The 17,086-nt window shown below is 37.1% G+C and overlaps 1 protein-coding gene across 1 annotated transcript in view; it reads left to right on the top strand.

Annotated features, from left to right (window-relative positions):
• The window catches only part of LOC133184547 (triadin-like), a 41,835-nt gene that overhangs the window by 7,554 nt on the left and 17,195 nt on the right, over positions 1 to 17,086 (top strand). Inside the window, exons 2-22 of the mRNA XM_061319635.1 lie at positions 5,998 to 6,054; positions 6,512 to 6,568; positions 7,540 to 7,596; positions 8,055 to 8,111; positions 8,569 to 8,625; positions 9,081 to 9,137; positions 9,595 to 9,651; positions 10,107 to 10,163; positions 10,621 to 10,677; positions 11,135 to 11,191; positions 11,649 to 11,705; positions 12,163 to 12,219; positions 12,675 to 12,731; positions 13,189 to 13,245; positions 13,703 to 13,759; positions 14,216 to 14,272; positions 14,730 to 14,786; positions 15,244 to 15,300; positions 15,758 to 15,814; positions 16,273 to 16,329; positions 16,787 to 16,843. Coding sequence (XP_061175619.1) covers positions 5,998 to 6,054; positions 6,512 to 6,568; positions 7,540 to 7,596; positions 8,055 to 8,111; positions 8,569 to 8,625; positions 9,081 to 9,137; positions 9,595 to 9,651; positions 10,107 to 10,163; positions 10,621 to 10,677; positions 11,135 to 11,191; positions 11,649 to 11,705; positions 12,163 to 12,219; positions 12,675 to 12,731; positions 13,189 to 13,245; positions 13,703 to 13,759; positions 14,216 to 14,272; positions 14,730 to 14,786; positions 15,244 to 15,300; positions 15,758 to 15,814; positions 16,273 to 16,329; positions 16,787 to 16,843 — 1,197 coding nt within the window. The remainder of the gene's footprint in view (positions 1 to 5,997; positions 6,055 to 6,511; positions 6,569 to 7,539; positions 7,597 to 8,054; positions 8,112 to 8,568; positions 8,626 to 9,080; positions 9,138 to 9,594; positions 9,652 to 10,106; positions 10,164 to 10,620; positions 10,678 to 11,134; positions 11,192 to 11,648; positions 11,706 to 12,162; positions 12,220 to 12,674; positions 12,732 to 13,188; positions 13,246 to 13,702; positions 13,760 to 14,215; positions 14,273 to 14,729; positions 14,787 to 15,243; positions 15,301 to 15,757; positions 15,815 to 16,272; positions 16,330 to 16,786; positions 16,844 to 17,086) is intronic.

The following is a 17,086-nucleotide window of genomic DNA, read 5'->3' as shown; positions in this document are numbered from 1 at the left end:
TCTGATGATTAATGTTCAAGAATCCTAAAATTTGTTAATTTTACCTCACTTCGTACTTGTCATGAATACTTATTTCAAATTATAAATGGGCTACTACGAAAAATGTCAGAGGAATATAGGGATCAAGGTTTTTGTAGAAAAAATCGCAATTTTTAACCCCCATCCCCACCTCCGTGTCGAAATGAAATTTTCGAAACCTTAGTGCAAATCACAGACACCACATATTCCAAAAAATGAATGGGCTACTGCCAAAAAATGTAAGAGGAATTCAGGGGAAAATATGTCGTATTTTGATCCGCAACCAACTCCCCCCCCCCCCCTTCCAATTCCCGGGTGAAAATGAAAATTCCAAAACCTTATTGCACATCTAGAGGACGTTTGAAATAATATTCCAAAATGTGAATTTGTTTTCAAGGGTGAACATGAAAATTTCTATATCTTTTTGCACCTATACAGGGCAACACCAATCATTCCAAAGGATGAGTTGGTTACTGCTTAAAATGTAGGAGTAGTTTGAGGGAGAGGATAGTGTGATAGACGGGCGGACGGGCGGAACAGGATAGCAACAATATACAGGAATTTTCTTTGGAAAATATGGAAATATAAAAACATTAACAACGTGCCCAAACCTAAAACAACTAAATTGGGGTGGAGATGGGAGTTTAGGACAAGTCATTTTCAAGTCAGTTTTCTTCAGATATAACTCCAAAAATCATGGTTCTAGATCCCTTTCTGGATCCCCGCATGTTTTTTTTTTTCATTTCGGAATAATCATAGGACAAGTCGTTTTCCTTCATATCTGTGACTTTCCATACCAATTTACTATGTGTCCTTGTTTTCTATGGAGGTCTAAGGTCATTCTTTGGCTATAAATTTAATACCTTTAAAAATATTGTAATTTTCTAGTGTATTTTAAAGTAATTTATTAAAATACCTGCAAGATTCAGTTACGTATACTACTACCGTGTAAATGCCGAAAAAGTAAACATAATGATACGAAAGTACACCTGAATTTCAGTTGAAATTCACTATAAAACAAAAGATTTGTTTGTGTACTCTTTATTTTACTATTTTACACTCTAATGACCACAGTAGATAATGAATAGTACTTATATCACGTAGACAGGTAGAGCTTGGTCTTTGACCATTATTCACTACTGAATTCACAAAGCAGTAACAAACAATACCAGACAACTTAACGCTGCAGAATAATTTATATACAATTTTATATGGAAAATGTTTTACGGGAGCTTCCAGATAAACAAACATTAAGGTAAACGTTTAAATGAATAATACTTGCGAATTAGTTAAGTTTCTTAAAAGAAAACCGTTCACAATCTGATCCTTTTAGAAAAAAAAATCGATTTTTGAGACTAAACAAACTAATAAATTTTCTGTTTTATGGTAGCTGCTTGATTTCATTAATTTAAAATGTGAAAAACTGACTAAAAATGCACCAGAATCCATCGAAATGGCACCCATTAAAAAAAGTCTAGCTCAGATACTCCCCGCACCCCATCCCAGAAACTTAGTTACGGCCCTTATATTGCAATACGGACTTGAGGCATGAATATTTGTATCCTGTTTAGAGGCAGAACATATTGTATGTTAATTGCAGAAAATGTCTATAATTGGAGGGGCAAAGGAATTAATATAATTTGTTTGTTTATAAATTCCGTCAAATTTGCATCGGGATCGAAATTATGAGTTTAAAATTCTGACATGTGGCGCGAACAACAAATTCGATCAAAGGAGCTTGTTGAATTTCCTGAAAAAAGCCTTCTATGAAGAAATATTTGTTGGAGTCCGATGCATGAATTGATAGTGTTTTAGACAAAGTATTTTTAAGCCGTGGAAAAAGACTGCTTATCGCCAGTTGGTGAATCGGGTAACAAATAGATTTTCTCTGTTACTATATATAGTCTATTGTAGTGAAATTGCATGTATTATACATTGAAAATATTTAATGATCTTCTTTACCGCTTGATTTCAAAGTGGAAATTTGTCGGCATGGTTATATTATGCAGTGAATCCTTTACCATTGTTTATAGAAAGGAGATGGGCGAACATAGCGTGCAGAAAGCCTATGGATTCAGATATAAAAAAAATCATGTTCAGTTTGTGAATTTAGTATTCAGAGTAAAGTTCTCATTATTGAAATTTATGAAATTATGATAAACAAAACTTTTCTGAGGAAAATTTTCTCGGCAAAATTTATTCTGTTATTAAATAAATTAATGTGGTATTCGTGGGTTCGAACCCTAGCAATAAAAATCCTGAGTATTATTTTCTTCCGAGACTAGCACGCTAACCACTAGACTACACAAGTCCTGATGAATAGTGGCATTTAAATCATGTTTGTGATATGACCCTTGACTTAATGGACTTCAAGTATTTCTCGAAAAGATGCGAATGTTATGTCATAAAAGTATATTTTTAAGGTATAGTGGGTCATTGCTCCATATTTTTGGTAACCAAAAAATGTATATTTTTATGCAAACTTTGTGGATTAACTTTCAAAAAGGTGGAGCGAAGACCCACTCATATCGAAAAATAGTATTATAGTATGAGAAAATGACTCTTTTTGCCCGCTTTAGTGTGTGTCTAATATTTCACAGGCAAATAATTTCAATCTTTGAGGGATTTTTGCAAATTATAGAGATTTTACATAAAGTATAATTTAATGCTAGACGAAATATCAAGGAAAATTTTGATATAATTGAAATTTAATTTTTCATCTTCATGTTTGTCACACTATAGGCTTATCGCTCGTCATGTCCACCCATCTCCTTGTTAATTTAATGACACAAGGGTAGAGACACCAGGTCCATGGTGAGGCTAACGAAATGCAAAATATTTTTTTCTGCTGGAAACCAAGCAGTCAAACTGTTGGCATGGTTATAACTGCACTTAGTTCTGCTACCAAAATGATAAAATTCATGACTCCCAGGCCAATGGTTTTTGGCTTCATTGTGGGCTTAAGGTGGTCATTTATTACTAGTATGGAAAGCATGAATTACTGGGAGGGGAGGGGGGGTTAGGCCTTTTAAAATTTTCTTTTCACTTTGACATAAAGCATTTAACAGGTCTAGGCACCTCCGTGTTTATCCTCAGAAAACGGGAGATAGGGGTCTTGCTACCTACCAGACTTTTCAAAACAAAGGGCAGTTAACCCTTAAGCAAACAAATAACAACAAATTGTGCATTTTATAAAATGATTTATAAACCATACAGTGATATCTCAACCAAAACAAGCAAAAGACAACTACATAACATTGATAAAGTAAAATGATCTCTGCGTTTACTGTTAATCATTAATTAGTTGACAGTTTGAAAACAGATTACCCCAACATTGTATAGCTAGGCATTTAACTTGCATAAATTTATGTACATGTAAGTTATGAAAATCAGCACTGATATGCAGTTTGCATTTTAAATATTTCTTTTAGCCACAGAACCACTGGAAACAGATGCAATTATAGTTGCAGGGAGATTTACCAAGACACAGGTTAAATGAAATGATGCAGTGAAAAATAAAACAACTGACAGATCAAGCTTTGTTTATACATTTCCCTTGAACCAAGAAACTGAGTTTTTTTGTACAAATTAAACACACAACTGTGTTTCTATTATATATTTTTATGCCTCACCATGAATATGGCCCAGACATCTGTCCTTCCATTTGTCCTTCCATCACACTTTGCAATTAGCTCAATTTCAAGTTATTTTTATCAAATTCATATGCCGATACATATAGATGAGAGTTATTCAACTGCATCAGCATTTTTTTACCTTCCCTTTGACCTTGACCTCACATAAAAATGTATGATAGCTCAGTTTCAAAGAAAAACTATTTAAGATATTTTTATCAAACCTATATGTTCTGATACATACTGATGAGAGCTATTCAACTTTCCCAACTTTTTTTACCTTGATCTTTCCATTGACCTTGATGTCACCTTTCTAAAATTTGTTTTTAGCTAAGCTTCAAAGAACTTTAAGATATTTTTATTAAATTTTATATGCTGACACATCTTGGTAAGTATTTTTCGATTTCATCAATATTTTTTGACCTAGACCTTTCCTTTGACCTTGACCCTTACTTTTCTCAAAGTTTCAAAATTTTTAGCTAATATTCAAAGAAACAAGTCTAGATATTTTAATCAAACTTCATACACTAATACAATTTAGTGAGTGCTTTTGAATTGGATCAAAAATTAGCCTTGGCCTTCCTTTTGACCTTGACCTCACTTTTAGCTCAGATTCAAGAAACTTTTCAAGATATTTTGATGTAATCTTATGCCTTGGTACATAATTTGGTAATTTATCAACTGTGTCAATTTTTTTTTTACCTTAATCTTCCCAATAACCTTTGACTTTACTCTTTATTGAATATTGAGTTCAAAAACTTAAAAAACATTTTTATGCCTCGCCATGAATATGGCCGGGGCATATAGTGTTAGTCATATCCGTCTTCCGTCCTTCCGTCTGTCCTTCCGTCACACTTTGCGTTTAGCTCTGTTCAAAGCTCAGTTTCAAAGAAACTATCCAAGATATTTTTATCAAACTTCATATGCTGATAGATATTGATGAGGGCTATGCAACTGCATCAACATTTTTTGACCTTGACCTTTCCTCTGACCTTGACCTCATTTTTCTTATATTAGTGTTTAGCTCAGTTTTAAAGATACCATTCAAGATAGTGTAATGAAACTTCATATGTTGATACCTACTGACGTAAGCTATTCAACTGCATCAACATTTTTTGACCTTGACCTTTCTTTTGACCTTGACCTCACTTTTCTTAAATTAGTGTTTAGCTCATTTTTAAAGATACCATTCAAGAAAGTGTAATCAAACTTCATATGTTGATACATACTGATGTAAGCTATTCAACTGCATCAACATTTTTTGACCTTGACCTTACTTTTGACCTTGACCTCACTTTTCTTAAATTGGTGTTTAGCTCAGTTTTAAAGATACCATTCAAGATAGTGTAATCAAACTTCATATGTTGATACATACTGATGTATGCTATTCAATTGCATCAACATTTTTTTGACCTTGACCTTTCTTTTGACCTTGACCTCACTTTCCTTAAATTAGTGTTAAGCTCAGTTTTAATGAAACCATTCAAGATATTTTTAACAAAATTCATATCCTGATACATACTGATGTAACCTTTTCAACTGCATCAACATTTTTTGACCTTGACCTTTCCTCTGACCTTGACCTCACTTTTCTTAAATTAGTTTCAAACTTCATATGCTGATACATACCGATAAGAGCTATTCAACTGCATCAATATATTTTGACCTTGACCTTTTCTTTGACCTTGACCTCACTTTTCTTAAATTAGTGTTTAGCTCATTTTTAAAGAAACCATTCATTATATTTTCATCAAACTTCATATGCTAATACATACTGATGTAACCTTTTTCAACTGCATCAACATTTTTTGACCTTGACCTTTCCTTTGACCTTGACCTCACTTTTCTCAATTTGTGTTAAAATGTTGCATTACTAATATACCCTCGGCGGGGCATTCATGTCCTATGGACATATTTCTAGTTTAAGGTATTTTACGCAAACTTCATACACTAATGCCAATTTTTGTGAGGTTTTGCTTCCAAATTGACGTTGGCTGTATTAGGCTTTGATGTCTTGACTTTCAATTGACAGGATGTATAGATGCTGATGCAGTTCAGAAGGAACATCACCAGGAGCCACATCAACAGCCATGGAAGCTCATATGGAAGTATTTTTTTGCTTTTTTCCTCTTTTCTCTCATTTTTTTGTCATATCCCCCTTCCTATTCTAACATAACTAAACACCCTCCTACCGTTTCCCCCACATTCCTCTTCCTAACTTAACTGTCATTGTTTGCTGACTGATTTTTCAACTCAATTTGTTGTAATGATTTTTTTACTTGAATTTGTGTGCTTTGTTGCATTGTTCTGAATTTCTACTAATCTTGTGTCAGTTGTATATTTTCAGGGGCTCAGAAGAGGAACAGGAAGGAGGATCAAGCCGGCCAACACCCTGAAGTGAGGAGTATTCCCTCCCTTATTCAACTGCAGACATGAAGCAGAATGCACTGTAAGATTCTGACTTTTTGCAGCCTTTCATGAGGTTTTGCTTGCCAATTGATGTTGGCTGTATTAGGCTTTGATGTCTTGACTTTCAATTGACAGGATGTATAGATGCTGATGCAGTTCAGAAGGAACATCACCAGGAGCCACATCAACAGCCATGGAAGCTTATATGGAAGTATTTTTTTTGCTTTTTTTTCTATTTTCTCTCTTTCTTTTGTCCTATCCCCCTCCCTATTCTAACATAACTAACCACCCTCCTCCCCATTCCCATTCATTCCTCTTCCTAACTTAACTGTCATTGTTTGCTAACTGATTTTTCAACTCATTTTGTTGTAATGATTTTTTTACTTGAATTTGTGTGATTTGTTGCATTGTTTTGAATTTCTACTAATCTTGTGTCAGTTGTATATTTTCAGGGGCTCAGAAGAGGAACAGGAAGGAGGATCAAGCCGGCCAACACCCTGAAGTGAGGAGTATTCCCTCCCTTATTCAACTGCAGACATGAAGCAGAATGCACTGTAAGATTCTGACTTTTTGCAGCCTTTCATAAGGTTTTGCTTGCCAATTGATGTTGGCTGTATTAGGCTTTGATGTCTTGACTTTCAATTGACAGGATGTATAGATGCTGATGCAGTTCAGAAGGAACATCACCAGGAGCCACATTAACAGCCATGGAAGCTTATATGGAAGTATTTTTTTTGCTTTTTTTTTTCTATTTTCTCTCTTTCTTTTGTCCTATCCCCCTCCCTATTCTAACATAACTAACCACCCTCCTCCCCATTCCCATTCATTCCTCTTCCTAACTTAACTGTCATTGTTTGCTAACTGATTTTTCAACTCATTTTGTTGTAATGATTTTTTACTTGAATTTGTGTGATTTGTTGCATTGTTTTGAATTTCTACTAATCTTGTGTCAGTTGTATATTTTCAGGGGCTCAGAAGAGGAACAGGAAGGAGGATCAAGGTGGCCAACACCCTGAAGTGAGGAGTATTCCCTCCCTTATTCAACTGCAGACATGAAGCAGAATGCACTGTAAGATTCTGACTTTTTGCAGCCTTTCATGAGGTTTTGCTTGCCAATTGATGTTGGCTGTATTAGGCTTTGATGTCTTGACTTTCAATTGACAGGATGTATAGATGCTGATGCAGTTCAGAAGGAACATCACCAGGAGCCACATCAACAGCCATGGAATCTTATATGGAAGTATTTTTTTTGCTTTTTTTTCTATTTTCTCTCTTTCTTTTGTCCTATCCCCCTCCCTATTCTAACATAACTAACCACCCTCCTGCCCTTTCCCCTACATTCTCTTCCTAACTTAACTGTCATTGTTTGCTAACTGATTTTTCAACTCATTTTGTTGTAATGATTTTTTTACTTGAATTTGTGTGATTTGTTGCATTGTTTTGAATTTCTACTAATCTTGTGTCAGTTGTATATTTTCAGGGGCTCAGAAGAGGAACAGGAAGGAGGATCAAGCCGGCCAACACCCTGAAGTGAGGAGTATTCCCTCCCTTATTCAACTGCAGACATGAAGCAGAATGCACTGTAAGATTCTGACTTTTTGCAGCCTTTCATGAGGTTTTGCTTGCCAATTGATGTTGGCTGTATTAGGCTTTGATGTCTTGACTTTCAATTGACAGGATGTATAGATGCTGATGCAGTTCAGAAGGAACATCACCAGGAGCCACATCAACAGCCATGGAAGCTTATATGGAAGTATTTTTTTTTGCTTTTTTTTCTATTTTCTCTCTTTCTTTTGTCCTATCCCCCTCCCTTTTCTAACATAACTAACCACCCTCCTCCCCTTTCCCCTTCATTCCTTTTCCTAACTTAACTGTCATTGTTTGCTAACTGATTTTTCAACTCATTTTGTTGTAATGATTTTTTTACTTGAATTTGTGTGATTTGTTGCATTGTTTTGAATTTCTACTAATCTTGTGTCAGTTGTATATTTTCAGGGGCTCAGAAGAGGAACAGGAAGGAGGATCAAGCCGGCCAACACCCTGAAGTGAGGAGTATTCCCTCCCTTATTCAACTGCAGACATGAAGCAGAATGCACTGTAAGATTCTGACTTTTTGCAGCCTTTCATGAGGTTTTGCTTGCCAATTGATGTTGGCTGTATTAGGCTTTGATGTCTTGACTTTCAATTGACAGGATGTATAGATGCTGATGCAGTTCAGAAGGAACATCACCAGGAGCCACATCAACAGCCATGGAAGCTTATATGGAAGTATTTTTTTGCTTTTTTTTTCTATTTTCTCTCTTTCTTTTGTCCTATCCCCCTCCCTATTCTTACATAACTAACCACCCTCCTCCCCATTCCCATTCATTCCTCTTCCTAACTTAACTGTCATTGTTTGCTAACTGATTTTTCAACTCATTTTGTTGTAATGATTTTTTTACTTGAATTTGTGTGATTTGTTGCATTGTTTTGAATTTCTACTAATCTTGTGTCAATTGTATATTTTCAGGGGCTCAGAAGAGGAACAGGAAGGAGGATCAAGCCGGCCAACACCCTGAAGTGAGGAGTATTCCCTCCCTTATTCAACTGCAGACATGAAGCAGAATGCACTGTAAGATTCTGACTTTTTGCAGCCTTTCATGAGGTTTTGCTTGCCAATTGATGTTGGCTGTATTAGGCTTTGATGTCTTGACTTTCAATTGACAGGATGTATAGATGCTGATGCAGTTTAGAAGGAACATCACCAGGAGCCACATCAACAGCCATGGAAGCTTATATGGAAGTTTTTTTTTGCTTTTTTTCTCTTTTCTCTCTTTCTTTTGTCCTATCCCCCTCCCTTTTCTAACATAACTAACCACCCTCCTCCCCTTTCCCCTTCATTCCTCTTCCTAACTTAACTGTCATTGTTTGCTAACTGATTTTTCAACTCATTTTGTTGTAATGATTTTTTTACTTGAATTTGTGTGATTTGTTGCATTGTTTTGAATTTCTACTAATCTTGTGTCAATTGTATATTTTCAGGGGCTCAGAAGAGGAACAGGAAGGAGGATCAAGCCGGCCAACACCCTGAAGTGAGGAGTATTCCCTCCCTTATTCAACTGCAGACATGAAGCAGAATGCACTGTAAGATTCTGACTTTTTGCAGCCTTTCATGAGGTTTTGCTTGCCAATTGATGTTGGCTGTATTAGGCTTTGATGTCTTGACTTTCAATTGACAGGATGTATAGATGCTTATGCAGTTCAGAAGGAACATCACCAGGAGCCACATCAACAGCCATGGAAGCTTATATGGAAGTATTTTTTTCGCTTTTTTTCTATTTTCTCTCTTTCTTTTGTCCTATCCCCCTCCCTATTCTAACATAACTAACCACCCTCCTCCCCATTCCCATTCATTCCTCTTCCTAACTTAACTGTCATTGTTTGCTAACTGATTTTTCAACTCATTTTGTTGTAATGATTTTTTTTACTTGAATTTGTGTGATTTGTTGCATTGTTTTGAATTTCTACTAATCTTGTGTCAGTTGTATATTTTCAGGGGCTCAGAAGAGGAACAGGAAGGAGGATCAAGCCGGCCAACACCCTGAAGTGAGGAGTATTCCCTCCCTTATTCAACTGCAGACATGAAGCAGTATGCACTGTAAGATTCTGACTTTTTGCAGCCTTTCATGAGGTTTTGCTTGCCAATTGATGTTGGCTGTATTAGGCTTTGATGTCTTGACTTTCAATTGACAGGATGTATAGATGCTGATGCAGTTTAGAAGGAACATCACCAGGAGCCACATCAACAGCCATGGAAGCTTATATGGAAGTTTTTTTTTGCTTTTTTTCTCTTTTCTCTCTTTCTTTTGTCCTATCCCCCTCCCTATTCTAACATAACTAAACACCCTCCTCCCCTTTCCCCTTCATTCCTTTTCCTAACTTAACTGTCATTGTTTGCTAACTGATTTTTCAACTCATTTTGTTGTAATGATTTTTTTACTTGAATTTGTGTGATTTGTTGCATTGTTTTGAATTTCTACTAATCTTGTGTCAATTGTATATTTTCAGGGGCTCAGAAGAGGAACAGGAAGGAGGATCAAGCCGGCCAACACCCTGAAGTGAGGAGTATTCCCTCCCTTATTCAACTGCAGACATGAAGCAGAATGCACTGTAAGATTCTGACTTTTTGCAGCCTTTCATGAGGTTTTGCTTGCCAATTGATGTTGGCTGTATTAGGCTTTGATGTCTTGACTTTCAATTGACAGGATGTATAGATGCTGATGCAGTTCAGAAGGAACATCACCAGGAGCCACATCAACAGCCATGGAAGCTTATATGGAAGTATTTTTTTTGCTTTTTTTTCTATTTTCTCTCTTTCTTTTGTCCTATCCCCCTCCCTATTCTAACATAACTAACCACCCTCCTCCCCATTCCCATTCATTCCTCTTCCTAACTTAACTGTCATTGTTTGCTAACTGATTTTTCGACTCATTTTGTTGTAATGATTTTTTTACTTGAATTTGTGTGATTTGTTGCATTGTTTTGAATTTCTACTAATCTTGTGTCAGTTGTATATTTTCAGGGGCTCAGAAGAGGAACAGGAAGGAGGATCAAGCCGGACAACACCCTGAAGTGAGGAGTATTCCCTCCCTTATTCAACTGCAGACATGAAGCAGAATGCACTGTAAGATTCTGACTTTTTGCCACCTTTCATGAGGTTTTGCTTGCCAATTGATGTTGGCTGTATTAGGCTTTGATGTCTTGACTTTCAATTGACAGGATGTATAGATGCTGATGCAGTTCAGAAGGAACATCACCAGGAGCCACATCAACAGCCATGGAAGCTTATATGGAAGTATTTTTTTTGCTTTTTTTTCTATTTTCTCTCTTTCTTTTGTCCTATCCCCCTCCCTATTCTAACATAACTAACCACCCTCCTCCCCATTCCCATTCATTCCTCTTCCTAACTTAACTGTCATTGTTTGCTAACTGATTTTTCAACTCATTTTGTTGTAATGATTTTTTTACTTGAATTTGTGTGATTTGTTGCATTGTTTTGAATTTCTACTAATCTTGTGTCAGTTGTATATTTTCAGGGGCTCAGAAGAGGAACAGGAAGGAGGATCAAGCCGGCCAACACCCTGAAGTGAAGAGTATTCCCTCCCTTATTCAACTGCAGACATGAAGCAGAATGCACTGTAAGATTCTGACTTTTTGCAGCCTTTCATGAGGTTTTGCTTGCCAATTGATGTTGGCTGTATTAGGCTTTGATGTCTTGACTTTCAATTGACAGGATGTATAGATGCTGATGCAGTTCAGAAGGAACATCACCAGGAGCCACATCAACAGCCATGGAAGCTTATATGGAAGTATTTTTTTGCTTTTTTTTCCTATTTTCTCTCTTTCTTTTGTCCTATCCCCCTCCCTATTCTAACATAACTAACCACCCTCCTCCCCATTCCCATTCATTCCTCTTCCTAACTTAACTGTCATTGTTTGCTAACTGATTTTTCAACTCATTTTGTTGTAATGATTTTTTTACTTGAATTTGTGTGATTTGTTGCATTGTTTTGAATTTCTACTAATCTTGTGTCAATTGTATATTTTCAGGGGCTCAGAAGAGGAACAGGAAGGAGGATCAAGCCGGCCAACACCCTGAAGTGAGGAGTATTCCCTCCCTTATTCAACTGCAGACATGAAGCAGAATGCACTGTAAGATTCTGACTTTTTGCAGCCTTTCATGAGGTTTTGCTTGCCAATTGATGTTGGCTGTATTAGGCTTTGATGTCTTGACTTTCAATTGACAGGATGTATAGATGCTGATGCAGTTCAGAAGGAACATCACCAGGAGCCACATCAACAGCCATGGAAGCTTATATGGAAGTATTTTTTTTGCTTTTTTTTCTATTTTCTCTCTTTCTTTTGTCCTATCCCCCTCCCTATTCTAACATAACTAACCACCCTCCTCCCCATTCCCATTCATTCCTCTTCCTAACTTAACTGTCATTGTTTGCTAACTGATTTTTCAACTCATTTTGTTGTAATGATTTTTTTACTTGAATTTGTGTGATTTGTTGCATTGTTTTGAATTTCTACTAATCTTGTGTCAATTGTATATTTTCAGGGGCTCAGAAGAGGAACAGGAAGGAGGATCAAGCCGGCCAACACCCTGAAGTGAGGAGTATTCCCTCCCTTATTCAACTGCAGACATGAAGCAGAATGCACTGTAAGATTCTGACTTTTTGCAGCCTTTCATGAGGTTTTGCTTGCCAATTGATGTTGGCTGTATTAGGCTTTGATGTCTTGACTTTCAATTGACAGGATGTATAGATGCTGATGCAGTTTACAAGGAACATCACCAGGAGCCACATCAACAGCCATGGAAGCTTATATGGAAGTTTTTTTTTGCTTTTTTTCTCTTTTCTCTCTTTCTTTTGTCCTATCCCCCTCCCTTTTCTAACATAACTAAACACCCTCCTCCCCATTCCCATTCATTCCTCTTCCTAACTTAACTGTCATTGTTTGCTAACTGATTTTTCGACTCATTTTGTTGTAATGATTTTTTTACTTGAATTTGTGTGATTTGTTGCATTGTTTTGAATTTCTACTAATCTTGTGTCAATTGTATATTTTCAGGGGCTCAGAAGAGGAACAGGAAGGAGGATCAAGCCGGCCAACACCCTGAAGTGAGGAGTATTCCCTCCCTTATTCAACTGCAGACATGAAGCAGAATGGACTGTAAGATTCTGACTTTTTGCAGCCTTTCATGAGGTTTTGCTTGCCAATTGATGTTGGCTGTATTAGGCTTTGATGTCTTGACTTTCAATTGACAGGATGTATAGATGCTGATGCAGTTCAGAAGGAACATCACCAGGAGCCACATCAACAGCCATGGAAGCTTATATGGAAGTATTTTTTTTGCTTTTTTTTCTATTTTCTCTCTTTCTTTTGTCCTATCCCCCTCCCTATTCTAACATAACTAACCACCCTCCTCCCCATTCCCATTCATTCCTCTTCCTAACTTAACTGTCATTGTTTGCTAACTGATTTTTCAACTCATTTTGTTGTAATGATTTTTTTACTTGAATTTGTGTGATTTGTTGCATTGTTTTGAATTTCTACTAATCTTGTGTCAGTTGTATATTTTCAGGGGCTCAGAAGAGGAACAGGAAGGAGGATCAAGCCGGCCAACACCCTGAAGTGAGGAGTATTCCCTCCCTTATTCAACTGCAGACATGAAGCAGAATGCACTGTAAGATTCTGACTTTTTGCAGCCTTTCATGAGGTTTTGCTTGCCAATTGATGTTGGCTGTATTAGGCTTTGATGTCTTGACTTTCAATTGACAGGATGTATAGATGCTGATGCAGTTCAGAAGGAACATCACCAGGAGCCACATCAACAGCCATGGAAGCTTATATGGAAGTATTTTTTTTTGCTTTTTTTTCTATTTTCTCTCTTTCTTTTGTCCTATCCCCCTCCCTATTCTAACATAACTAACCACCCTCCTGCCCTTTCCCCTACATTCTCTTCCTAACTTAACTGTCATTGTTTGCTAACTGATTTTTCAACTCATTTTGTTGTAATGATTTTTTTACTTGAATTTGTGTGATTTGTTGCATTGTTTTGAATTTCTACTAATCTTGTGTCAGTTGTATATTTTCAGGGGCTCAGAAGAGGAACAGGAAGGAGGATCAAGCCGGCCAACACCCTGAAGTGAGGAGTATTCCCTCCCTTATTCAACTGCAGACATGAAGCAGAATGCACTGTAAGATTCTGACTTTTTGCAGCCTTTCATGAGGTTTTGCTTGCCAATTGATGTTGGCTGTATTAGGCTTTGATGTCTTGACTTTCAATTGACAGGATGTATAGATGCTGATGCAGTTCAGAAGGAACATCACCAGGAGCCACATCAACAGCCATGGAAGCTTATATGGAAGTATTTTTTTTGCTTTTTTTTTATTTTCTCTCTTTCTTTTGTCCTATCCCCCTCCCTATTCTAACATAACTAACCACCCTCCTCCCCATTCCCATTCATTCCTCTTCCTAACTTAACTGTCATTGTTTGCTAACTGATTTTTCAACTCATTTTGTTGTAATGATTTTTTTACTTGAATTTGTGTGATTTGTTGCATTGTTTTGAATTTCTACTAATCTTGTGTCAGTTGTATATTTTCAGGGGCTCAGAAGAGGAACAGGAAGGAGGATCAAGCCGGCCAACACCCTGAAGTGAAGAGTATTCCCTCCCTTATTCAACTGCAGACATGAAGCAGAATGCACTGTAAGATTCTGACTTTTTGCAGCCTTTCATGAGGTTTTGCTTGCCAATTGATGTTGGCTGTATTAGGCTTTGATGTCTTGACTTTCAATTGACAGGATGTATAGATGCTGATGCAGTTCAGAAGGAACATCACCAGGAGCCACATCAACAGCCATGGAAGCTTATATGGAAGTATTTTTTTGCTTTTTTTTCCTATTTTCTCTCTTTCTTTTGTCCTATCCCCCTCCCTATTCTAACATAACTAACCACCCTCCTCCCCATTCCCATTCATTCCTCTTCCTAACTTAACTGTCATTGTTTGCTAACTGATTTTTCAACTCATTTTGTTGTAATGATTTTTTTACTTGAATTTGTGTGATTTGTTGCATTGTTTTGAATTTCTACTAATCTTGTGTCAATTGTATATTTTCAGGGGCTCAGAAGAGGAACAGGAAGGAGGATCAAGCCGGCCAACACCCTGAAGTGAGGAGTATTCCCTCCCTTATTCAACTGCAGACATGAAGCAGAATGCACTGTAAGATTCTGACTTTTTGCAGCCTTTCATGAGGTTTTGCTTGCCAATTGATGTTGGCTGTATTAGGCTTTGATGTCTTGACTTTCAATTGACAGGATGTATAGATGCTGATGCAGTTCAGAAGGAACATCACCAGGAGCCACATCAACAGCCATGGAAGCTTATATGGAAGTATTTTTTTTGCTTTTTTTTCTATTTTCTCTCTTTCTTTTGTCCTATCCCCCTCCCTATTCTAACATAACTAACCACCCTCCTCCCCATTCCCATTCATTCCTCTTCCTAACTTAACTGTCATTGTTTGCTAACTGATTTTTCAACTCATTTTGTTGTAATGATTTTTTTACTTGAATTTGTGTGATTTGTTGCATTGTTTTGAATTTCTACTAATCTTGTGTCAATTGTATATTTTCAGGGGCTCAGAAGAGGAACAGGAAGGAGGATCAAGCCGGCCAACACCCTGAAGTGAGGAGTATTCCCTCCCTTATTCAACTGCAGACATGAAGCAGAATGCACTGTAAGATTCTGACTTTTTGCAGCCTTTCATGAGGTTTTGCTTGCCAATTGATGTTGGCTGTATTAGGCTTTGATGTCTTGACTTTCAATTGACAGGATGTATAGATGCTGATGCAGTTCAGAAGGAACATCACCAGGAGCCACATCAACAGCCATGGAAGCTTATATGGAAGTATTTTTTTTTGCTTTTTTTCTCTTTTCTCTCTTTCTTTTGTCCTATCCCCCTCCCTATTCTAACATAACTAACCACCCTCCTCCCCATTCCCATTCATTCCTCTTCCTAACTTAACTGTCATTGTTTGCTAACTGATTTTTCAACTCATTTTGTTGTAATGATTTTTTTACTTGAATTTGTGTGATTTGTTGCATTGTTTTGAATTTCTACTAATCTTGTGTCAATTGTATATTTTCAGGGGCTCAGAAGAGGAACAGGAAGGAGGATCAAGCCGGCCAACACCCTGAAGTGAGGAGTATTCCCTCCCTTATTCAACTGCAGACATGAAGCAGAATGCACTGTAAGATTCTGACTTTTTGCAGCCTTTCATGAGGTTTTGCTTGCCAATTGATGTTGGCTGTATTAGGCTTTGATGTCTTGACTTTCAATTGACAGGATGTATAGATGCTGATGCAGTTCAGAAGGAACATCACCAGGAGCCACATCAACAGCCATGGAAGCTTATATGGAAGTATTTTTTTTGCTTTTTTTCCCTATTTTCTCTCTTTCTTTTGTCCTATCCCCCTCCCTATTCTAACATAACTAACCACCCTCCTCCCCATTCCCATTCATTCCTCTTCCTAACTTAACTGTCATTGTTTGCTAACTGATTTTTCAACTCATTTTGTTGTAATGATTTTTTTACTTGAATTTGTGTGATTTGTTGCATTGTTTTGAATTTCTACTAATCTTGTGTCAATTGTATATTTTCAGGGGCTCAGAAGAGGAACAGGAAGGAGGATCAAGCCGGCCAACACCCTGAAGTGAGGAGTATTCCCTCCCTTATTCAACTGCAGACATGAAGCAGAATGCACTGTAAGATTCTGACTTTTTGCAGCCTTTCATGAGGTTTTGCTTGCCAATTGATGTTGGCTGTATTAGGCTTTGATGTCTTGACTTTCAATTGACAGGATGTATAGATGCTGATGCAGTTCAGAAGGAACATCACCAGGAGCCACATCAACAGCCATGGAAGCTTATATGGAAGTATTTTTTTTGCTTTTTTTTCTATTTTCTCTCTTTCTTTTGTCCTATCCCCCTCCCTATTCTAACATAACTAACCACCCTCCTCCCCATTCCCATTCATTCCTCTTCCTAACTTAACTTTCATTGTTTGCTAACTGATTTTTCAACTCATTTTGTTGTAATGATTTTTTTACTTGAATTTGTGTGATTTGTTGCATTGTTTTGAATTTCTACTAATCTTGTGTCAGTTGTATATTTTCAGGGGCTCAGAAGAGGAACAGGAAGGAGGATCAAGCCGGCCAACACCCTGAAGTGAAGAGTATTCCCTCCCTTATTCAACTGCAGACATGAAGCAGAATGCACTGTAAGATTCTGACTTTTTGCAGCCTTTCATGAGGTTTTGCTTGCCAATTGATGTTGGCTGTATTAGGCTTTGATGTCTTGACTTTCAATTGACAGGATGTATAGATGCTGATGCAGTTCAGAAGGAACATCACCAGGAGCCACATCAACAGCCATGGAAGCTTATATGGAAGTATTTTTTTTGCATTTTTTTTCTATT

The sequence above is a fragment of the Saccostrea echinata genome, unplaced genomic scaffold, assembly GCF_033153115.1.
Source record: "Saccostrea echinata isolate AGI-Se365-2 ecotype Australia unplaced genomic scaffold, CSIRO_AGI_Sech_v1 ptg000010l, whole genome shotgun sequence".
NCBI lineage: Eukaryota > Metazoa > Mollusca > Bivalvia > Ostreida > Ostreidae > Saccostrea > Saccostrea echinata.
This window is presented reverse-complemented; position numbering and strand designations above follow the sequence as displayed.